Source organism: Choloepus didactylus, chromosome 15 (assembly GCF_015220235.1).
Source record: "Choloepus didactylus isolate mChoDid1 chromosome 15, mChoDid1.pri, whole genome shotgun sequence".
In the NCBI taxonomy this organism is placed as follows: Eukaryota; Metazoa; Chordata; class Mammalia; order Pilosa; family Megalonychidae; genus Choloepus; species Choloepus didactylus.
In genome coordinates, this window is record NC_051321.1 from 43812636 (window position 1) to 43837642 (window position 25007).

At 37.9% G+C, this 25007-nt stretch overlaps 2 protein-coding genes across 4 annotated transcripts in view; one reads left to right on the forward strand and one right to left on the reverse strand.

The window, feature by feature from the left end:
• The window catches only part of NOC3L (NOC3 like DNA replication regulator), a 38762-nt gene extending 21170 nt beyond the window's left edge, over positions 1 to 17592 (reverse strand). Inside the window, exons 1-11 of one of the 2 annotated variants that reach the window (XM_037803862.1) lie at positions 17475 to 17592; positions 16277 to 16484; positions 13023 to 13155; positions 11706 to 11863; positions 11060 to 11116; positions 9791 to 9921; positions 9132 to 9293; positions 8823 to 8916; positions 6745 to 6920; positions 6201 to 6329; positions 1275 to 1406 (exon numbers count right to left, since the gene is read on the reverse strand). In XM_037803862.1, the coding sequence (XP_037659790.1) occupies positions 1275 to 1406; positions 6201 to 6329; positions 6745 to 6920; positions 8823 to 8916; positions 9132 to 9293; positions 9791 to 9921; positions 11060 to 11116; positions 11706 to 11863; positions 13023 to 13155; positions 16277 to 16484; positions 17475 to 17483 (1389 nt within the window). In that variant the 5' untranslated portion in view covers positions 17484 to 17592. The remainder of the gene's footprint in view (positions 1 to 1274; positions 1407 to 6200; positions 6330 to 6744; positions 6921 to 8822; positions 8917 to 9131; positions 9294 to 9790; positions 9922 to 11059; positions 11117 to 11705; positions 11864 to 13022; positions 13156 to 16276; positions 16485 to 17474) is intronic. The other variant, XM_037803863.1, reaches the window with a different exon arrangement.
• A 92-nt stretch (positions 17593 to 17684) lies between these two features.
• The window catches only part of TBC1D12 (TBC1 domain family member 12), a 205416-nt gene continuing 198093 nt past the window's right edge, over positions 17685 to 25007 (forward strand). For both annotated transcript variants that reach the window (XM_037804426.1, XM_037804427.1), the window contains exon 1: positions 17685 to 17760. The gene's annotated coding sequence lies outside the window, so the exon portion shown is untranslated. The remainder of the gene's footprint in view (positions 17761 to 25007) is intronic.

The window sequence follows — 25007 nt, forward strand, 5'->3', positions numbered from 1 at the left end:
CTCTGTCTTATCCCCTTATCATATGGCATAACCTGTATGTTCATTTTGCTGTATTTAAGCTAAAGGAAATCAATTTTAAGAGCTAATGTCACCCAAGGACTTGCACCCTATTCTGGAGAGATTTAGTGTATTTCCAGTTGTACGCTGCACAGTGGAGTATTGTTAGGCAAAATATATGTCTGTTATTGTTATCTGCTTAGAGATAAAGTATGGTTTTAGGTGATGTGTATAACTGCCAAGTTGACAAGGGGTGGACTGTGATGGTTAGGTTCATGTGTCAACTTGGCCAGGTGACAGTACCCAGCTGTCTGGTCAAGCAAGCACTGGCCTAACAATTGCTGCAAGGACGTTTGTGGCTGGTTAATAAACCAACAGGCTAGTTTATTAAATTATCAGTCAATTGGCTGCAGCTGTGACTGATGACTCACCGAAGGGGCGTGTCTTCCGCAATAAGAGAATGCAATTGGCTGGATTTAATCCAATTAATCACTTGAAGACTTATAAGCGATACAGAGGACCTTTACTTCTTCTTCGGCTGTCCAGCGAAGCAATTCCTGAGGAGTTCGTCGAAGTTGCCAGTTCATTTCCTGAGGAGTTCATTGAACACATTTGTCGAAGATCCCAGTTCATTTCCTGAGGAGTTTGTTGAAGTTACTGGTTCATTTCCTGAGGAGTTCATCGGACATCTTCCTTGGAGTTGACAGTTTGCTGACTGCCCTACAGAATTTGGACTCGTGCATACCCACAGTTGCATGAGTCACTTTTATAAATTTTATAGTCATAGATACTTCTCATTGATTCTGTTTCCCTAGAGAACCCTAACTAATACTATTATTAGCCCCATTTCTCAAAGAAAAATGTGTTCAAAGACCCATGGTAAATAAACAAGGGGAAGGATTAAACATAGTTTTAAAATACAAACCAAAAGAGAAACCAATTCAGTTAGAAGAAACCCACTGTGCCACCGTTCTTTCTTTTAAGGAAGGAATCTGTGCATCCCAATGAAGTGATCTGACAAGCCAAAGGATAAAAGGCAGCAAGGGAAGAAAATCTTTTCACCCATTGCTCTTTGTCAATGATTTATCAGTTTGAATTTATTAAGAAAACATTTATTTGCAGTAACTAGGAAAAATAAAATTCTCTAAATATTACATTTAAAAAATTTTATATTTATGATTTAATATGATTTTTATCTGACTCTATGCCATGATATAATCTCAACTCAAACAAAACAGAGGATATTTAAATGAAATGAAAAAGGAAATAAATCAAACCTTTCTTTGCATTCTTGATAGAGTTTTTCTCTTTTCCTTGAAAGTCATAAACTTTTTTGGTTTATTAATGTCCTCTGTGTCCTTTTTCACTTCAATTTCCTTGATTCTTAGGCACAAGAATGTCTTTAACATCTGAAATTGAAAAAAACACAAAATGTGGCTTAATATTCATATGCCCTCAAAAGCTTTATGCAGAATATTTAACAATGTTATTGCCCTCATTCATGCAAAAAGTTTGATACATCTTTTATCACATTTTTCACAAGGCTGTATTATATTTTTTTGCTAAACAGATTCAGTAATCTATGTCTATGAAAGGACACTAGTATTTGCCAACTACACACAAAACATCGTTTGCCATCCAATAAGTGTAAGAAATATAGAACACATTCCTTGGCATAACTATGGTGGACAGGATTATGAAGGATGGGTAAGAAAAAGGTTTGGAGCAGTATAGGAGGAGAAGCTAAATTAGATATTTCTAACCAGTTTTAATTTACTAAGTAAGCTTTGGTCTTGAAATTAACAGTGCTGATCTTCAAGTTCCTCTCCCAGTAAATAAAAAATTAAAAATAGGTTAATATTAAGAATATTAAGAATGGGGTAGCCCTTTATATGTAAGTCTACAATATATAAAATGAAAAAAGAACAGTTTTCATAGTGTAAGCACATTTTTAAATTATAAAATATAAGTAAGCATATACAACTGCATAGAAAAACACCCAGGATACATTCCAAACTGTTAATAGTGATTATTATCTGAGGAGTTGAGTACTTTCACTTCTTACTTCATACACTTTTATTTATTTGTTTGTTTGTTTGTTTGTTTGTTTATTTATTTATTTTTATAAATCTTATTTTGAGATAAATTCAGACTTACAGGAACAGTTGCAAAAATAGTACAAACCCCATACATAGAACTCCAGCATACCATGACCCCCTCCCCCGATACCCCGATCCACCACCTTTAACATCCTGTCACACCACCATTTCTTTCTTTCTTTCCCTCCCTCCCTCTCTCCCTCCCTATCATCCATCATCTATTGCTCTGTCTTCTGAACATATGAGAGCAAGCTGCACACATGCTTGAAAAAACAATATAATTCACACATACATTTCCCATGAACAAGAACATTCTTTTATGCAATCCCATTAAACGCAGCTAAGAAGTTCAAGAAATTCAACCTTGATACAAAGCTTACATTCTATATTTCCTTTTTTTTTTTTTCCTTATGTCCCATCTGTGTCCCTTTGAGCCTCCTCTCCTCCATCCTCAGATCCCATCAAGGATCATCCTTGACATTTAATTGTTGTCTACTTAGACTGTTTTTTTTTTTTTAATTGTGGAAACATATATACAGCCTAAATCTTCCCATTCCACCCCTCCCTAGCATTCCATTAGTGGGATTAACCACATTTGGAATGTTGCAATGCTATCACCTTCCCACCATCCATTTCTAGACGTTTCCCTTCACCCCAAACAGAAACCCTACACTCATTTCTTAACTCCCCATTGCTCCTTCCCCCACTTCTCGGAACCCCTACTCTACTTTTTTTTTTTTTAATTTTAAAATAAATTCAGAGTTATAGGAACAGTTGCAAAAACAATTCAAACCCCATACACAGAACTCCAGCATACCCTGACTCCCCTCCCGATACCCCAATCTACCAACTTTAACACGCTATCACACCACTATTTCTTTCTCTCCCTATCTATCATCCATCATCTATTACTCTGTCTTCTGAATATATGAGAGCTAGCTGCACACATCCTTGAACAAACACCATAATTCACATATACAATTCCCATGAACAAGAACATTCTTTTATGCAATCCCATTAAAGGCAGCTAAGAAGTTCAAGAGATTCAACATTGATACAAAGCTTACATTCTATATTTCCTTTTTCTTTTTTTTTTCCTTATGTCTCAACTGTGTCCCTTTGAGCCTCCTCTCCTCCATCCTCAGATCCCATCCAGGGTCATCCTTGGCATTCAATTGTCATCTATTTAGACTGTCTTTTTTTGTTTTCTCAATTGTGGAAATATATATACAGCCTAAATCTTCCCATTCCACCCCCTCCCTAGCATTCCATTAGCGGGATTAATCACATTTAGAATGTTGTAATGCTATCTCTTTCCCACCATCCATTACTAGAAATTTCCCTTCACTTCAAACAGCAACCGTACACGCATTTCTTAACTCCCCATTGCCCCTTCCCCCATTTCTCTTAACCCATACTCTACTTTTCATCTCTATGGTCATATTCTCTGATAATTTTTTTGTGTTTATTGTGGGGCTTAAAATTAACCTCTTAAATCCATAACAATCTTGTTTTTCTTTGATACCAACTTAACTTCAATAAGACACATAAACTGTGTTCCTATACTCCTCCATTCCCCCACCTTTATATAATTCTTGTCAAAAGTTACATATTTTACATTGAGTTCAAAACCACTGATTTGTCATTAGAGTTTGTGTATTTTATATCATGTAGGAAGTAAATAGTGGAGTTACAATTCAAAAATTATTGACTTCTATTTATATTCCATTGTTATTGAAGAATGTGCTTTGAATATATTCAATTTTTTTTTGTTGTTGTTGTTAATTCATTGAGGCTTGTTTTATGTCCCAGCATATGGTCCATTCTGGAGAAAGATCCATGATCACTAGAGAAAAATGAGTGTCCTGGTGATTTGGGATGTAAGGTTCTATATGTCTGTTAAAATTCTCTACATCTCTTTCTCCTTTCTTTGTTTCTCTGTCAGTAGTGCAGGTCTTTTATTGGCCAACTCTCTCAGCATTTGTTTGTCTGTGAAAAATTTAAGCTCTCCCTCAAATTTGAAGGAGAGTTTTGCTGGATAAAGTACTCTTGGTTGGAAATTTTTCTCTCTCAGAGTTTTAACTATGTCATGCCACTGCCTTTTCGCCTCCATGGTGGGCACTGAGTAGTCACTACGTAGTCTTATGTTGTTTCCTTTGTATGTGGTGAATTGCTTTTCTCTTGCTGCTTTCAGAACTTGCTCCTTCTCTTCAGTATCTGACAGTCTGATCAGAATATGTCTCGGAGCGGGTTTATTTGGATTTATTCTATTTGGAGTTCGCTGGGCATTTATGCTTTGTGTATTTATATTGTGTAGAAGGTTGGGGAAGTTTTCCCAACAATTTCTTTGAATACTCTTTCTAGACCTTTACCCTTCTCTTCCCCTTCTGGGACACCGAAGAGTCTTAAGTTTGGACATTTTATTTTATCTATCATATCCCTGAGATCCATTTCGATTTTTTCGATTTTTTTCTCCATTCTTTCTTTTGTTCTTTCATTTTCTGTTCTGTGGACTTCCAGGACACTGAGTCGTTGTTCAGCTTCCTCTAATCCTGTATTATGAGTATCCAGAGTCTTTTTAATTTGGCCAACAGTTTCTTTTATTTCCATAAGATCTTCTATTTTTTTATTTACTCTTGCAATGTCTTCTTTATGCTCTTCTAGGGTTTTCTTTTATGTCCCTTATATCCTGTGCCATGGTCTTCTTCATGTCCTTTATATCCTTTGCTATGTTTTTGTTCCTCGATTGTAGTTCTTTGATTAATTGTGCCAAGTACTGTGTCTCTTCTGATATTTTGATTTGGGTGTTTGGGATTGGGTTCTCCATATCATCTGGTTTTATCATATGCATTAAGATTTTCTGTTGTTTTTGGCCTCCTGGCATTTGCTTTGTTTGATAGGGTTCTTTCAAGTTGTAAAAAAAAAAAAATACCAATCTAATTTTTCAGAAATACAAGTTGGTGGTGTACACTTTCTCTAACTAACCAGCAGATGGTGTCTGCAAGTCACTATACCCCCCCAAGTCAGTTCTCAACTTTGTCCTTGTGGTATGTGGGGAAATGATTCTTGTGGGGTTCAGCTGGTGAACTCAGTTTGGATGTATTTCTGGAGCCGTCTGCCGTGAATGTGGGGCATGTGTCTGGGTGGCTAGGGAGGCAAGGCAGCTTTAATATTCAAACCCCCTAGGTGTTCCTGGAGATTCAAGGCCGCTCCAAGAGTCTAAGCCTTCATTTCAGTTCTGCCCCAGACCCTCTCTGTCGCTGACCCACAAACCACCAGCATTGACATAGCATCCCTGGGTTTTCCAAGCGGGACCCCTTCTGAGCTGTGATCTTCCAGGACCTCTGCTGAGGGAAGGCTGTGCTACGTCACAAGTGCACGCTGTCCCTCAAGGGAAGCCCCGGGCCGCCAGGCCGTGCAGGGGTGCTCTCAGCCTGATGCAAAGGCGGCTGAATGGGGTTTCTCAACTCCCCCCACTCTCCTCACACAGTTCCTCCTTCCCGGCTCCGGGACAACTGGTGCTGCTCTGGGCCGTGGGCACGGTCCCAGGCAGGAGTGTATCCAGCCCACCGGGGAGCCAGCTGCAAGCAGCGGGGTTTCTTTCTCCTTCCGGCTCTCCCCTCCATTCCCCTGGCCCTGAGGGAATCTGTAGCAGGCTATCCTCCACGCCAGACACCAAGAGGCCGGCTCAGCCCGCTCCTGCCGTGCTTCACTGTGCGGTTCCCACCTTCGTAACTGCAGCCGCTCCTGGGTTTTTCCCTTTTTTTTTTTTTTAAAAGACTCAGTCCATCTCCAAACGCCAACCACAGCACGGCTGCAGGTCTTTCAGCCAGCTTACTCACTCATTTCAGAATGCAGACTCCCGGTTTCACCAGGTGTACAGCCCCTGTGGTTCTAGCAGACCTTGTCCAGCTGGTACATCGCTGAAACCAGTATTCTGGGTCACCTTCTGGTTTTTATCTAGTATTTTTCATAGAGGTGTTTTTTTCCCTGTTTCATCTAGCCACCATCTTAGGTTCTCTCCCCTCCTTCATACACTTTTATAATTGAAAATTAACTTTACAATTTGAAAACAAATAAAATGCAAAGAAAAGGAAGGCTTACCTCAGGCCTAACTTCATAATTTCTGCCCTTCACAAAACCAGAAATTACTTTAATTACACCAAGAGAAGGCTGGCCTAATCTATCTTGTTTAAAGAGCTTCTTCACTGCCTCACAACACATTTCAGATATCTGAAAAAGAAAATATTACACCAAACCAGTGTTTTTCAACCTCAGCACTACTGACTTTTGGGACTGGATAATTTTTTGTTTGGGAGCTGTCCTGTGCATTGTAGGATGTTTAGCAGTTATCTATGGCTTGTACCTACTAAATGCCAGTAGCACCCCCCCTCCCACTCCCAACTGTGACAATCAAAAATATCTCCAACCATTGCCTAATGTTCCCTGGGGTGTTAAATCTCCTCCTGTTGAGAACCACTGCACTAAGGTGGTGTTCAAATAATCTTCTTAAAGTAACAGTGTAACTAAGTGGCCCCATTTTACCAGTAAGAATAGCCCCAAAAGAATTCTGAAAGAAAAACCATAATCATATGGTCTACAACTGTTCTGTCAAGGACGAGAGCAACAGTCACTTGGCATAACCCACCGATTTTGACACGTCATTCATGAGAGGGACAATCAACACAATGATGTTGTTGTGAAAGTTAAAATGAGGCAGTGCCACCAACAGCTCACACAGGCTCTTCACAGCCACTTCTGCCAGTCCTTTATATGCCTTTAAGGAAACTATATTACTTTTCTTCCGCTTCCTTTGTTTCCAGTCTAATGAAAAGATAACTATAGTTATTTACTTTACTCCTTGAGCAAAACTCAAACTAATTAGTTTTTTTTTACAATAACATGCAAGCAGTATGATGAAAACAAAATTACAATGCTAATTCTTAAATCCAAGTGTAAGCAATTTTGAAAAGTATAAATCTTAAATTTAAAACTGTTCTATCATCATCTGCCCTCAAATTTTGGCTTTCCATATATTTTAATGATATGCCATTAGATGAGAAGGGTCCCTTGGGGGAAAAAGCAGGTAGAGAGCTGGATACCTTAAAGTTATTTCACCCAGGCTTTCCCCAAAACATCAGACACTAAGTCAAGATACCTGGGTTCAAATCCTACTCACCCACTATTTGACTGGTTCATATGAGAAAGCGCCAACCTCTCTGGGCCCCAATCTCTTTCTAGTTCCAAAACTCCCAAGAATCTAGAACATCTTTTCTCCTGACTTCTTGTTGATTATCAATGTGGTATCTTTGCCATTATCCAGGAGTTCTCAAAGAGATTGAAATTCTCCTTCAAAATATCTGACTCACAGTCCTCTTCTCTAGAAATGGTTACATACATACTCTGCTACTGTAATACAGCGTCTAGAACATGAAAATATGCTGGTCTTTCTAGAGTAGGTTCAACATACCTCTCCTCATTTCCTTCCATCATATACAACCAAAGATGAGAAAGACAGTATGGATGATAGTGCCTTTATTTTAAACTTAGTTCTCATATATATTTTTCCTCAAATTTTATTCACAACAATTGACAACCATATCTTCTACTTCCTGAAGCTGGCAAGACATCATAATGTCTAAACTTGACTGAACCAGTCAAGTTAGAAAATGTCTATACCTGGGCTATCAAATATGGAAACCACTAGCCACATGTGGCCATCTGAGCACTTGAAATGTGGCTAATCCAAATTGTGATATGCAATAAATATAAAATACACACCTGATTTTGAACTTAGAAGCAAAAAAATAAAAACATCTCAATAATTTTTAAAATTGATTACTTCTTAAAATGATAATTTGGATATACATAGAGCATACTATTAAAATTACTTTCATTGCTTTTTACTTTTTTTTCCTTTAGCATGACTATATTTCTTTAAAATGACATATGTGGCTCATGTTATATGGACAGTGCTGGGCTACACAAAGCTCCTAGGCCCTATCATTGGTGATAAGCAGGTTTCAGTTGGAGGCCAGAGCCTAGAAGCAACACCCATGGCTCCCCCTTTTCACCCCACTATACCCTGCTGCCTTCATGCCGTTAAGAGGCCCAATGGGATTCAGTAGTCTTGTTCCAGAAGAGATAGCAACTGGGTAATCCTAAGGCCCAGCACTGAGTAACAGAGACCCGCTGGGTCAAGGGAAATCACCTGGCCTAAGCAATCAAGTCCCTTCCTCCTTCAAGCCCAAATTTTCCCTATACTCTTCTTTTTTTGAAGAAAGAGAAAGTATTACCTTAAGAATTTGATAATTGATGTGTAAATCCATTTTGAAGGCACTTATCTTATCCATTCCAAGTCATCCTTCTCCCCACCCCACTAAATAAAAAACAGAATAAATTCCAACCATTCTTTAATTTAACAAACACGTAACTACTTACTAGTTAAAGGACAGCAGCCACAATAATACTAATTTTAATAGCTAGTATAATAACTGCCTACTGCAGGCCAGGCAGTTCTAAGCCTTTTATATCCATAAACTCATTTGCTTGTCACTACAATCCTATTCTATCCCCATTTTAGATTGGAAAACTGAGGCACAGCGGGGGTAACTTGCCCATCCCATAATAAGTGGAGAAGACAAGATTTGAACTCAGTCTGACTCCAAACTCTGCTCTTTACATACACACTTTCAAGAGAAGACAGGAAGATGTAATGTTTAATACCTTTAACCATTTGCTCCAGATTTTCCAAATAAAATTTGTACTGGCTAACCAGGCCTTCTTCAAATTCTCTTAATTTCTGGGTTTCTTTGCGGGTCTGAAAAGACCAAGTAGATCAATCATTTTTTTTTAATCAAAATATTAGAATTCAAAAACTACCACAAAATGTGACTGACTAGTATATACCAATGCTGTAAAAAACAAAAAACAAAACAAACAAACAAACAAAATAACTAAAAAATCCTACTATTTCCCTCTTCTCCAGCTCTCTAAATTACTGGTTTATTTTGTAGCATAACTATCAAGCATTACCTTGGTAGATTTTTCTGCTTCTGTTAAGGGTCGGATTTTATATGAAGGAGTGATGTCTTTAAATAATTCCATCAGAGAAACTATCACCAGCTTTCGAACAGTAACAGCCACATCAGGATCCTGTTCCATCAACATGGAACGTAATTCTTTCAATTTTTTAATCTGTTACAAAAGAATAACTTGTAATCTGTTACAAAAGAATAACTTGTAATGCTAGAGAAATCATGGTAAAACAATTATCAACAAAAGACAACAGCCCCATATCTAGCACAAGTGGAATTCATATATTTAGCAGAGCCAAGACTGAATCTCCAACAGGTCAAGCAAATTTGCAAACACGCTCCTCCACCCTAATACAATTAATTTTCATTGACCTATCACACCTTAGGGTTTTACACTAAGTTTAATATCATCATTTGGAAGCAAGGAAAACAGTACTTAGAGGGTTCAAGTAACTTTTCTAAGATCACAGAAGAAATTAAATTCAGATGTTAAGATTAGGCTAAGGTTCTGTCCACTCTCTTATTTTCACTCAACTACTATGTTTAATTAATACTCTTCCCTGTCATTTGCACTTGTAGGTAACAAGAGAGTCTTGAAATATTAAACATTTACACTTTAGCTAATACGAAGAGTCTAAAGAAATTAATACTACCTACATTACTCTCTGGATCTGATAATATGGCAGATGCCAAGGCTGCAATATGCTTTTTCTTCTCCTGAAGTTTCTTCTTCCTCTCAATTAAATGTTCCTCTACGGTCAGCTCTCGAATGGGATCTTCAATGATATCTAAGACAGATTAGGTTTTCCCTCTTAAACATTTCTTTATTTACAAGTATCCCAAACCTTAATATATAAAATAATTTTATTATACTAATAATAAATAATAATAATAAATAGCTGACATTTATTGAACACTTACCATGAGCCAGGAACTTTACATTTATTACTACATGTCATCCTTTCAACAATCATTTAAGGCAGGTACTCTTATTATTATTAGCCCCACTTTGTAGACAAGGAATCTGAGGCAAACAGAGAATAGATAACTTGCCCAAGCTCATATACCTGAAAGAAATGGGATTCAAACCCAGGCAGTCTGACCCCATAGTTCAAATTCTTAACCACTACGCTAATGATCCTGAAATAATTTAGATTAATGAAGGGAAAAGATCATTTGATTTAATTTTTTTTGAAGTACAGAATATTCTCCTTTTCTTTTAATTCTGTCAGTACTTTGAACTACACAAAACATGACCATCTTAAGAAATTCATACAGGACTAGCTTTAATAAACACACAAGCATAATCTGTAATGAGACTATAAAGGATGACTGAAAACAGTTAAATGATCTATAATCTCATTTACACTATTAATATAAATCAATTTATGTGAACATAAAATTAACCAGCTTATTCTGTCATGAATTCCAAACCAATACAGTTCCAAACAAGAAAATATGTGCTTTCAGTTTAAATCTGAATATCTGTTGTAGGAATTAGAAACTCACATTCAGTAAAAACATATGCAAAGTACAATTTCTCTAAGAAAAAACAAAATGCTTTTATACCACAGAACTGTTTTTGTAATTTAAGGCTAACAGGTTAATAGATAGTTATGTAGGCAGATCATTCTCTTACAATTAAAAAGAATTCAGAACAATAACAATTAATAAGACTCTTCATGCATGCCTAGACATTATATATATAATTGTGTACAATTTTTCATAACATAAAGCAACAAAACTCTAAATTCTTAGGTGATGCTTTCAAAATGTGGGCAAATGTTCAAAATAATCTTGAAATGACCAGTAGTCATAAAAATGCATATCCCAGATTTCATCTAAAATTAACTCACATTTACTATTATACAAAAAATATATAATTCTCAATTAGCAATTTAGTAACTATAAAGAGTATTCCATTACCTTCCTCTTGATCCATCTCTTCTTCTTGATCTTCTTCATCTTTGTTACTGTCAATAACTATATGGAAATTATGTGTATTAAAAATGTGAATATATACTTAAATGGTAAAACTATAAAGAAAAGCAGTAAAGTGATTAGTATCATAAAACTCAGGATAGTGGTTACTTTTGTGGGGAAGGAGTAACTAGGAATTGATTGAGGGGAGCATAAGGGAAGTTTTTGGAAGCAAGCAGTATGTGTTTCTTGCCTGGATGATAGTTTTATGGGTGTGTACTTTGTAATAAACCACGTAACTTCACCTTTGTGATTTCTAGACTTTTTGTGAGTTTTAATTCACAAGAAAAAGTTAAATGAAGGGGGGGTTAATTTTAGAAACTATAGAATTTGGTAAAAAAGATCAAAAATTTACCTGAAACTTCTTGTAGCTTCAATTATACTCAGAGTACAATACACAACTAAGATAATTATTTGTCTTTCCATAATTATCTCTTTCCATCTAAAATCATCAGACTTGCTATGTGATTAAATACAGCTTTCACCACTTTGTATATATGGGGAAAAGTCAACATAAAATTAAATTATGAATGAAAAAAATGTGATATTAGTGACAAGCTAAAATTTTAATACATCAACTGATTAGATTCACCTGGCTTCTCCCTGGTCTGTGGGATTATACCACTTTTATCTTTGATAGGAAGCAAGTGAATCAGTTCTTTCTCTGGTGCAGTTTGCATACTTCTTGGTATTTTCTCATATTTATCTATAATGGTCTCATGCTTTCGTTTCTTGGCATGAACAGTTTCACTGCAGAAAAAAAGATTCAATTATCAGTTTTAGTACATTTAAAAACAACCCAGAGACCTGTCATTTTAAAAGTACAGACAATAAACCTCTAGTCAAACCTTCAAAAGGTATACAGATATTAACACCTAGACCAATGCCTGGCACATAAGAGGCATTCAGATACTAACTGAATGAATGAATCACGCAGATAGTCTACTGAACAGACCTACTATGCCTATATCTAGTTTTCCCTTTAGAGGCAAGTTAAAGATGAAAGTTGCAGCAGATCCTTTTTGAAACATATTCCGCAAAGTCAAGGGTGACAACATGCTGTATCATTTTTCCACAACCCTTTAGAGCATAGCACGGACTTTGGAGTTAAAATTCTCAGATCCACTTCCTGTGATTGTGGGGAAACCTCAGTTTCCTCTCTATAAATGGAAATAATACCTACATTATAGCATAACAAGAATCAAATACGATCATGGACATAAAGAACTCGAGATGACTATTTTGTCATTGCCTCAAAACTTTCTCCATTCTTTATGCTTAGCTATTCAGACTCAAAAGAAATAAAGATGCACACCAAATAAAATCAATTTGTCTTATGAGTTTCTTTTATTTAGAAAGTAAACTGAATAACAAAGTATACCCTTTGTAAATACTGTGCTCAGGGCTGTACATCTTGCAATAACCATCTAAATAAAATTTAAAACCAAATTTTCTTCTATTTATATAATATTTTAATGAAGTATAAAATATATCATAACATTATTACATATTAATATAATATAAACTAGATATTGCTTTATAATTATATCTTACAAATAAGTAAGTAGGGTAGGTACAAAGTGCTGTGAGAATATACCAGACGGGAAGTTAGGAAAGTTTCACAGAGAAGATACCCTTTGGGCTGGGCTTTGAAGGGTATCTAAGAGATCATCAGGTGGAGAAGTGAGGGAACCAAGCCCATGTGAGGCAGAAGGAGTAGTGTGTGCAAAGGCACAGGAAAGAGTGGGGCATGTTTAGGGAACCCTAAGCTGTTGGTGAGCCCTTCTCTGTGAGAACAGCCCATTGGGGTATTTAGAGGTGATACATGGGATTTGCTTTAATATGCTCAGAGAACCAAGTTTTTAACATTAAAATGATGTAAATGATTACAATCTAAATGAAGTATTACCTAGTAGAAAGATCTCTTGTTAGAAAAGATGCTCTTTGTCCTAACTCCTTCATTAACTGTAAGTCATCTTCATCCATCATATCTAAAGGTAGGGCTTCCTCTTCTTCTTCCTCTTCCCTCTTGATCCTTTTACCTGTTTCCCCCAAAAAATCAGAAACAAGTATTATAGATGTAAAACCCTCTGCACTTCTGTGTCTATAACAAAAACAGGTATAGTTTTTCTAATACTCTGGTCCAGTGTTTTTAAATGGGGGCACTATTGAAATGTTGGGTTGTCTTCTTTATTGTACTGGGTGTCCTGAGCTGAACAGGACATTAGCATCCCTGACCCTGGCAATCTAAATGCCAGAAGCACTCCCATGTCATTGTCACCATTAAAAAAAGAAAAGTCTCCACACTGTGAGATGCCTTTCAGAGCATAAGAACCAATGACTTAGCCCCTTAGCACCTTCTCATCTTCAATGACTCACTTCCATCCCATTTCAACCACTCTGTCCAAGGGCCACATCCAAATTCTACTCTGACCACAACCTTTTGTCCCAGCTCTCACTCGGTTACTTCCACTGCATTTATTAACCAAATATACAGATTTTCAATCCTGTGACCCACTCCACTTTCTCCCTCTCTACCAATGTATTTTCACCCCTGATTGCATGGTCTAGCACTTCAATCACTCTCTTGCCAATATCCTCAACCACTTTCCCTTCTATACTTCAGGCAATCACATCAATTAAAAGTCCAACTCTGTATCATTCTAACTTGTCTCTCTGTTCCCTTTCCCTATCTCTTGCTTTTATCACTCTCTCTCTCCAACTCTTTTTTAATTAAAAAAAAAAAAAAATGAATGCCAATTAAATGCCAGACACTGTCCTAAGTGCTGGGGATTTCAACTATGAACAATTTTATTATCTTCCCTATTGGAACTTACAATTCTCCCTGACCGCATACATAATTGCTACATAAATGTACACACCGCACAGAATGGAACTCCTATTTACTTCAAATATTCAATTTCTCAAAACTGATCAACAGTTGATTTGTTTGCCCAATCAGTTTTCTCTTTCCTAGCATAGTTTTTCAAATCTTTCTATTTATCATCACACTTCTAACCCGATTTCTTACCTCACTTTACTATCATTAGAGGCCCTAGTTTCCTACTTCACTGAGAAAAGAGAAGCAATAAACTACGAATTTCTTCAACCTCCCACACTGAATTCAACAGCATCTACATCCATCCTCTCTTTCTCTCTTACAACACTGGAAAAGCTGTCTCTCTTCCTGTACTCTGGATCCCCAAAATTCTTGCCTTCTTAGGGACCCTTTTCTAACATTTAAGTCCTCTCTCTTGTATCCTCAATTTCTTCAATCTACTGACTTTAGCATTTTTAAGATGACGAAGTTATTTTCCAGCAGGCAATCTGTAAGTATCTAATCAAAATTTAAAATACACTGTATTGCTGGTTAAATAAATCACGGAGTTTCCATACAAGAAAATAGCAGCCACTAAAAAAAATTTTTTTTTGGAGAACCTAAGTGAAGAAAGTAGGAGGCTGATAATCAATTGTATCATTTCCTGCATAGATCATGTATATCATATTGATAGCATATAGCTTTACCTCAGTTTTAACAGCTATATAGTATTCTATAATATGTGTACAATATTTATATCATTTATTTTAATAATTCCTTGTTGATGGGCATTCTGATCATTTTCTTTTTCTTTTCTTTTCTTTACTGTTATTAACAGTGTGCCAATGAACATGCTTGGGTATACATATTTTCTTAGCAAATTTAGGATGAGTTTGTAGCAGTAAGGTCACTGGATCAAAGGAAAGTATCTTTCTCTTTTAATCCTTCCTGAGATTGTTTATATATAAGCATGTGAACATATTTATTCTTTTTTCCTTTTATTCAAATGGGTATAAGCATATCATATATAAGATTATAGCCTATAATTTCAAATGGGTGAAAACTTTAAATACATGCTATTCCTCACCTTGTTTTTTTTTAAATTAACAATTCATTTTGGAGACTATTTCATGCTAGAGCATTAAGAGCTTTCTTCTTTCTTGAAACACTCTTCTTTTGATTTCTAAGACACTGTAAACTTCTGGTTTCCTTCCTAACTCTGGCTCCTCCTCTAACCATTTTACAGGTTTTTCTTCCTCCACCTGCTTCTTAAATATTGGATTTCTTTAAAATTCTGTCCTAGGTCTTCTTATGCTCATGCTACACAATCTCCATAGTGATTTTACCCAAGTAAAAAGCTTCAATTACCATCTAGACACTCAATATTTATAAAACTATTCTCTCCCACCCAGATCCCTCACATAAACTATACTCTTATATTTAACTGCCTAATAGACTTCACTTATGTACCCAACACACAAGAATAAAGAAATATTTTTTAATAGCTAATTGTTAACACATCATGCTTTTTAAACTCTATTAAAATGTAGATGGAAGAGATTTTAGAAAGCATCTAACTTATTTTTTACAGATGAAGCACCTAGAGATTAAATGACTTTGACCAAGGCCACACTGCAATTAAATAATGAAATCAAAAGAAAAGCCCAATTTCCTGACTTCCAGGAACAAGCTGCCAGAGGATCAAACTGAAAAGTCAGGACTAAGAGAATGAAATGAACATGAGAAGACAATAAAGTTATTTATTAATTAGATGTAGTCAATTATAAATACCCTAAAAGTACCAGTAATGTTGTAGAACTGGCCCAACACAACATGGTATCATTCCTTACCTGTTCTGCGTACCTGGAGTTCTTGGATAGTTTCACAAAAAAACAATCCTGAATCATACAGCTCAATTTCTCTCCAAGTTTCCAAGTAAAAAGAAAGTCAGAGTTTAGAAAACTAAGCACTGTGAAGAATGCTCCAGAGAAAACAATGATCTTACCTTAGACAACTGCCAATGGTTAAAAAAAAAAAAAAGGTGGCAGCTCTTACATGCTGCTCAAGAGTTATTTACATGGCTACTCAGAGTTTGTTTTCCCAAGCATATCTTTGGATCTGCTTTCAAGACAAACTAAATAAAAGCATAGACTTTCTCACAATGAATACTGTCTTGGATTGTTTTCTTATATTGACTGTGATAAAACATAAAGGACTACTATTCTAACCTACTCTTAGTAAGTTCTGACAAGAGGAGTGATTACTAGAAAGCAAAGTTATTTCCATGAAAAACATGTTAGAACAAATCAATTGAAACTTGAGCATGTGAATGCCTTCACAATTACCTGGTCGTTTTTCCTCTGGGTCTTCCAATGGCATGGGTTTCTTAGAGACAGCATCTTTTACAGCTTGCCTTAGTTTCCTCTGTTCTTTCCGATACTTCTTGAGAGTGCTTTGTTGTTTAAATTGCTTATTTTTTAGCTTGTTTTCAAGTTTGACTTTACTCGTTTTTAGCAACTTCCGAAAGCTTGGGACCTGTTTTTTATTTCTCCTCTAGAAAACAACAATAGAAGCAACTTGCATACCCAAGAATTTAAATTATTTTATTTTTAAAACCAGGTTAAAGAGAACTGATTATAAATTTCATCAGACCAATTCCGTAATTTTAAGACCTCATCACCATGGGTCTTGCATATAAGAGCTGAACCCAAACTATGGCAATAATCTTACAGAATGGCATCAGAGCATCAGTTATTCAACCTGAGTTCATTCTGTAACCAGAATCCACAGCTACTAAAAGTGGTCTAAGACTCAAAAAAAGGTTAAGAACCATCTATCTAATGGTATATGGTAGTTCAGGGCTAGTTTAACACCTGTAGTTTAGCACAATCAGAGCAAAATGTTGGCAGTTTTTAACAACTAACATTTATATACTGCTTTACTGTTTACAAAGGGCGCCAATACTTACCTAGTTGAGTAGTGAGTGATTGCTGTTATCCTCACGTTACTAATGAAGACGCTAAGGCTCAGAGAGTTTATGTGATTTGCCAGAGATCCCTAAGCCAAGAAGGGCAAAACTAATTCTGGTCTTTGGATTCCAGCTCTCTTGCTGTTGACCTCTCTTTCAGAAATGAAAATCCCAAGGCCAAATGTAATCTTCTGTGAGACCCAGAGCAAATCGCTGGCTTCCCCCATCTCCTTACCCTTCAGCGAGGGGAATGAACTCGTCTCGAGTGCCATGACTCAGCTCATATATTCACAGAGGACAGGACCCAGCTTCGCACTGGTAGAATGAGGGATTCAAAGTCGGACATACTACAAATGCAAGACTCATGCTTGTCTCAACGTGGCCTCCCACAGCGGTGCGCACTCACAGTGGGCGACCAAGGATAAGTTCGGTCTAACGGCGGGGAAGATGACAGCTCAGAGCCCGGAGGGAGCCCTGAAACTAGGCCACCGACCCCTTTACAAGGGCGAAATCTCTCCGAAAGGCTACACCAGGCGGTGACTACACCGCGGGACCGAGCTTCTGAAGACACTTACCGCCTTCATCCTTAGGTCTGAAGAGAATAGCAGCCCAAAAGTTTCACCAGGAGTAAAGAATCTAGCAATTCCCTTCACACGTGTCAAAGCGGCAATACTTCGGAAACCGGAAGGTGCCTCCAGTCCCGCCCATCCTCCGCCTCCGGAAGTGGGAGAAGGGACTTCCGTGAGCAGGTTCGGGCGCGCGCCCTCTTGCGGTGATGGTGTCGCGGTCTTGGACTGGTGGCGTCCCGGGAGTGGCCGCGCACGAGCACGCGCGGAGCCCAGAGAGGCGCGCGGACCAAAGGTGGGTGGGTCGGAGGAACTTGACTGTGTTTCTTGACTCTCCGGATATCTTTTAAAGTCTTGGGGAAAATACAGCTGTTCCTCTCAGACCGAGAAAATTTGATTTTTTTTCAGTCACCTTACTGCGTTTTGTGCCTCTTGCGTCGCTTATCCCATCCTTATACTATAGATAATGATTTTTGTGTTCTGTTTTCTTCTGTAAAGTCTTGAGGGCATAGAAAAGCTTATTGCTTTGGTGTAATGCCCGCCCTTGGCCTAACCTTCCATGGGCACTCATGGTATGTTTGTGGAATGGTGAATGATTTCTCAAGGTCCTTTCGGTATTAAAAAGCCAATGATTCTTGATATTTTATTTTTGAAAGATTTTAACCACTGATAAAGAATTATCTCAAAATATTTTATTTTTAAAGATGTTAACCATTGTCAGATGAAGAATTATCTCAGTGAGACTCATTTGTATTTCAGTGTTTTACAACCATTACTTTTGTGTAAATTCTGTCTGCTTAGCAATTCTGCCAAAACAATTTTCACAGGATGATTAATGTATTGCAAGGATATGATTTTTAAAATGCTTGTCTCTCATTTTTTTATCCAAGTAAATTTAAGTATTCCACTTAAGGTTATTTAAGAAAAAAGAAAAGAAAAGAAAAGTCGATGATTCTTGAGCACAGCCCTGGCACTGAGGCTGCTCTCTCAGTCCTGAGCCAGGTAGAAGCAAGCAGAGGTGCAAAGGGTCTGAATGCCCTACGCGGTTTTGGTCTTAAAGACAGAAGAGACTGGCTAATTTCTGGATCCCACCTCAAAGACTAAGAATCCCCTTCCACGTGGGACTTTCCTTTCCAACTTCCTTCCAGCTTCCCTGATACTGCTTTGCTCTGTCTCCTTCCACATAGTCTCTCAGAAAACAGCAGAGAGTCTGTCCCGCTGGAGTATTACTTCGCCAAGCAGATTGAAAATATCAGCCAGCACTGTTCCCAAGTGCTTAAATTCCTTCTCAAACATGTCAGCATAGCTATAGTCTCTTCCACCCTTCCAGCCTTCCCTCCAGCCTCTCGAGGGTGAGGCACCCCAGCTCCAGTGTAAAACCAACTCCTCCCAGCTTCTTCAGATTCATGTGTCATTAATTATCCTCTCTCCTGCGTTCTGTTCCTCACCTTATCTACCTCTAATGTATCCTTCTCCTCAGCCTATAAGCATATTCCAATCTCATCCATCCTCAATTTTTTTCTAATGACCCTACATCCCTGTAAGTGCTGTTTTATCTTTTTTCCTCATTTGTTCTTACTCCCAGAAAAAGTAGTATTGTGGTGTCTCCACTTCCTCTTCTCTCTTAACACAGCCCAAGCTAATGCTAGCTTTTTAAGGAACTGTGTCATACTCCTGGCTCATCTTAAGTTCATAATCAAGTAAAATCTCTGGATCATTTTAAAGCAGTTGTTGCCAAGCTAAATTACTCTCTTGTTTGAGCCCAAACTTAAAAGATGGAGTTTTACAATGATTCGTACTAGTTTAATCTTACTGATTACTTAATTCTGTCCTCTCTGGCTTTGTATTGTTCCCCAAATCAGTCAAGTCCACGGCTAAGTCTCTCTCTAAGCCCACTCCACAGGTAAACCCACTGCCCTCCCCCCTACCTGGGACAAGATTCCTAGGGGTGTAAATCTCCCTAGTAATGTGGGACATGTCCCCCCGGAGATGAGCCTGAACCCGGCATCCTGGGATTGAGAAAATCTTGACCAATAGGGGGAAGAGAAATGAAAATTTCAGTGGTTGAGAGATTTTAAATGGAGTCGGTAGGTCATACTGGAGGTTATTCTTATACATTATATAGAAATCCCTTTTTAGTTTTTAGTGTATTGGAATAGCTAGAAGGAAATACCTGAAACTGTCAAACTGCAACCCAGTAGCCTTGATTCTTGAAGATGATTGTATAACTATGTAGTTTACACAGTGTGACTTTGTGATTGCAAAAACCTCGTGGCTCATACTCCCTTTATCCAATGTAAAGACAAATGAGTAGAGAAATGGGGACAAAAATTAAATGAAAAATAGATCGGATGGGGGGATGGAATGTTTGGGTGTTCTTTTTTATTTTTATCCTTTTTTGGAGCAATGAAAATGTTTAGAAATTGATTGTGGTGATGAATGCACAACTATATGATGGTACTGTGAACAATTGATTGTACACTGTGGATGATATGGTATGTGAATATATCTCAGTAAAACTAAATTTTTAAAAAAATCCATGGCTAAGCCTAGTTTGGGTTCTAGATCCTCTTGGATCCCCAGAGTTTTCCTGAACACTTGGGCTGAGAAGGGTCACTGGGATGCCCCAAATTAGCTTTCCAGAGATTGTCCTTAGAGATTCCTGTGAGCCCTTTTAGAGATCTGTCAAAACATGGTCTGACTCTATCCATAACATTGTATTCAACCAACCTCCAAATTGTGGGTTTTGTTTTTTTTTTTCCCCTCTAAAGTGTGCACTGAATCTTATCATTCCTTCTTTTTGTTAACCTCACTGGATCTCTGCTGCCTTTGATGCTACATATTTCTGCCTTCTCAACATTAGAATGCAGACTCCCTTGGCTCTCTCATAGCCCGTTCTCTAGGTCCTCCTCCTACCTCCATTCCTTCTTCTTTCTGCCTTTTCAATGTAGGCGACTCCCAGGGTTCAACTCTTGTAGAACCTAAGACCGGACAATCCCACTTCTAAATATATGCCCAAAAAAATTGAAAGCAGGGAATTGAGGTAATTGCACATTGGTGTTCATAGCAGCATTATTCACAATAGTCAAAAGGTGGAAGCAACCCAACTGTCCATCAACAGAAGAATGGATAAACAAAATGTGGTATATACATAAAATGGAATATTATTCAGCCATAAAAAGGAATGAAGTTCTGATACATGCTACAACATAGGTGAAACTTAAAGACATTATATATGCTTATATGAGTGAAATGAGCAAGAAACAAAAGGACAAACATTATATGGTCTCACTTATATGAAGTAATTAGAATATGCAAATTCAGAGTCAGAAATTAGATTACAGTTTACCAGGGGCAATAGTGGGAGTGAGGAACTGGGGTTAATACTTTAAAAAGTTAAGTACAAAGTTTTTGTTTGGGGTGATGAAAAAGTTTTGGTTGGTGGTGATAGTAGCACAATATTGTGAATGTAATTAACACCTCTGAATTGAATACTTGAAAGTGGTTAAAATGGGAAAATTTATATAGTATATATGTTATCAGAATAAAAAAATTTTTAAGGCTTCAAAAGAAAGAATTATTGTTTTCCCTTGCTTCCCTTGCTCCTCTTCCAGCATTCTGTTTCATTCAGTTACACAACTAGAATCCCAATATTTCAGAGATTTTTGGAAATAAACCAAGGCTTTCTTGGCCGTTCACTATATTACGAGTCATCTGTGTTCTATGAACAAACTGGCTTGAAAACTGTCACTAAATGGACATGGTACAATAAGACTTCTTGTATTCTAGTCCCACAACATAATTTATATGTTGTAACAAGTGACTGAATGTTCTCCACCTTGTAATATCTGTTTGGTGATGGAAGCATCCCATCTTTAAGTACCCCAAATTAGAAAGCAAAAGTTGTAATTGGATATCATCGTTATCAGTCACCTCGGAGTCAGGGTGGCAGTCCCACAACTCACCCAAAGGGGATCTTTGTGGGAATTAGAAAGAGCCTCCCTTTCCTCAAGACACTTTACTATCATGGGCAAGAAAATTACCTACTATCTCTACAAACAATGGTGGTGCTCTCTAGAGTTGTGCAATGGACAGTCCTTCCTCACATCAAAGTGATTGACCATGCTCAGACCTCTTTTCCTTTCCTCTCCTAATGGGTGTGGGAGGGAAGGAATCTTGGATTTCTGTTCAAACATTTGTGACAGTTAAGGAAAGAAACCTCACCGTCGGAGGGCTGAGAAACCGCTGTTTGTAATATTTCAGCACTACTTAAAGTTACTTTGAGTAGAAAATAAAGGGATTTTGCTGAAAACTGCTTCTGAGATGTCAGTCTCCTAGAATTCTAAACCTTTCACTTAGTGACTTATGAAAAGGACCTATTTATTAATTTGGGACCTGAGATCAGGAGTCTAGAACCCAAATGGCTGGCTGTGATCAAAGAACTCCTTAATATAAATAATCAGCTACATGGAGAGACACTACTTCAAAGCGGTACTGATGATTTTGTTTGTGAGCTCTTTAGAATCATGCCACAGTACCAGCTGAGAGCTGTATTTCACAGAACTGTATAGAGGTGGACAATATTTCTGTGTCCTTTCTGAGTGGTTGTCTTTGACCTTCCTCCCAATGACCTTGAAGAAACTAAGAGCTTGTAATAGACTCGAAGTAAATGTTCCATATTTCCTCATGAAAAATTACAAGTGTAAATATACAAAATCCCAGTATCAAGACTTTGAAAATACCATAGTCTCTACCTTTTGGAATCTTAAAATATAGTTGAGAAAGATAATAATGCATCACCAAATAGAGAATAATAGAAGAGATCATATTGGTGCTGAAAGAAAAAGGAAAGCTGCTTTGTAGGACATAATAGCAATGTATTCTTTAATGGCCCCTATAGAAAGGACAAAGTTCAGATAAGTGGGATTATATGTTCTAAGCAAGGTCATACAGGTAGTGTAAATAATTTATATTGTGGTCCATCAGGAAATAAGGTCAAAATAGTTAATAGCAATAATAGGCCCAATAGCAGATGTGTTGGTAACCCTTCTACATCTCCTCAGTATTCCCCATCCAACATATGCCCAAGGGAACCTCTGCAAGTGCTCACAACTCCACCCAAGGAGTGCAGGGCAGGCCAGAAGGGACAAGGAGCTTGTGCCCCTAGAAGCAGCTTTTGTCCTGTAATAAAAGTCCTGTAACAACTCTGAGGCATCTTCCAAATCGTCTCCCAGAGGTCCATGGAAGGATTCATCCCCACCTACACAGGTAACCTACCCATCCGCACACTCTAAATTAGTGAATCCCATAGTGTAGAATATAGGGGACCTAGAGATAGACAGCAACTAGTGAAGGGGGAACAATAACCTAATAAGAACAGATAAAACTATTGAGGGTAATCTCAATGTTAGGGGAATGCTCAGGAATGATTATGGTCTGCAGACTTTCTTGGGTATGGTAGCATCATGTTGGAAGCAATGTAGCTATTTTAGGTTATGTGTTTTTCTGATTCCTTTGTTTTGTTAGGGTTTGTTAATTTTCTTGGGGTACGGTAGGGACATGTTGGAAGCAGTAAAGTTATTTCAGGTTATCTGTTTTTCTTAATCCTTTGGTTTTGTTTGAATTGTTTTTTTGTTTGTTTTTGAGTTTTTGATAAAGTAAAAAAAGCTATTGCATTAAAAAAATTAGTTTCAAGTAGTTATTTTAAGTTATTTGGTTTTTCTTATACCTTTGATTATGGTTTGTTAATTTTCTTGGGGTATGGTAGGAACATGTTGGAAGCAATGTAGTTATTTTAGATTGTTTTTCTTATTCCTTTGTTTTGTTTGAAATGTGGGGTTTTTTTGTTGTTGTTTGTATTAATTTTTCAATAAATAAAGTTAAAAAATAATAAATTAGTGAATCCCAGGCGCGCTTTCCCACCCTCCTGAAAGTGGTTCCCGGACTCAGGCTCAAATCCTTGGCTGAGGGTCAAATTCGGGGGACCTCAGCCTAAGGCAACTACCACTTATTGAGCACTTTTTATGTTTCCCTTAAGATAAATTATCTCATTTTATCCTCATGATAATCTTATGGGATAAATATTGGCTCTGTTTTAAAGTTGATGAATCTAAGGATTGGATTTCATAGTGTAGAAAAGTCTGTGTTTACCACAGGTGGGAAATGTAACAAGATAGCAGCCTCACCACGGGGAATGGTTTTTCAGCAAAAGGGATCAAATGCCTTAAGCTCCTTTCCTACTCTGCAATATCATAGATCAGGGAAAAATTAAAGAGGGATTTTCCTAGGGTTGGGATATATATTCTTCTCTTTTTTAGATTGCTGTTGATAAACTAAACTTCTAAGACATGACATTTCCTCTTTGTTTACTTGCATTGGCTGTTCAGAGCTATTCTTTATTTATTCATTGCCTTTCAAAATCCCAAAAGAAGAGGAAGTAGATTCCTCACACAAAGTCTTGCACAGTTTCTGATAGTCCCTTGGGCAGCAATAGTTACTCCCCCTCCTCTCTGTACCAGACTCTGCCAGGAGCTTTCTGTGAAAGAATGTTCTGTGAAACAAGAACGTATTGTTTCTAGGTCTCTATTCTAAAGCTTCCGGGTGGTATAGCTAAGCAGAGAGAATATGTACTGAAATCACATTTATGGTCTCATGTATATGGCCCTTACAGCTCCCACAATGCCACCCTGTTAATTCTAATTTTCTCTACTCCACCCATCATCAAAGTTGAAGTCCTTCCTCTGGTTACAAACTTGGGGATATTTCTCCTCATGAGCTCATCCACATGCACTCAGAAAACTTCCCTGGATAGCATTTGTACCTCTGGTTGCTCTCCTTCATTCTCCAAGCTGCTGCTGCTGATCACAATTAAAATCCATTTGGGAGGGTCGGGCAAGATGGCAGCATAGAGAGGAGTGGAAGCTAAGTAGTCCCCCTGGAACAACTACAAAAAACCAGAAACAACTAGTAAATAATCCAGAATAACTGCGGGGGGACAAACGAGACCATCCACTCATCATTCACCAACTTGAATTGGGAGGAATGCCCGAGAACACAGCATAAAATCTGTAAGTAAAACCTGCGGATCCAAGTCGTGAGACCCCCTCCCCCATAGCCCGAGCTGCGGAGCCTCGTGGTGCCACAGAGAAGCTCTCTCCCAGCAAGCAAATACAGCTCAGCTGAGCTCCAACTGGGGTTTTAAGTAGCGAGTGTGAACTGCTCACCACAGGTACGCAGCCCCAAAAAACAGACAGAGGCTTTGGGTGACGACTGACCTGGGAGAGCCGGAGGGTTGCCTTGGACTGGGTCTGAAGGGGACTATCTGTTTCTTTTTTGGCTCAGTGGAGAGAGCCCCAGTCATTTTCAGTTTCCAGGGCTGTGACTCTGGGAAGGGTGGAGACACCACAAGCAGAGAGTGAGACCATTGAAATGCTAATGACCTCCACCTGAGGGGTCTGTCTTCTCTAGGAGGAAAGGGGTGGGGCCCTTTCCATTCAGAACCAGACCCCAGAGCTTGGGGGAACACGGCCATACCTCCTCACA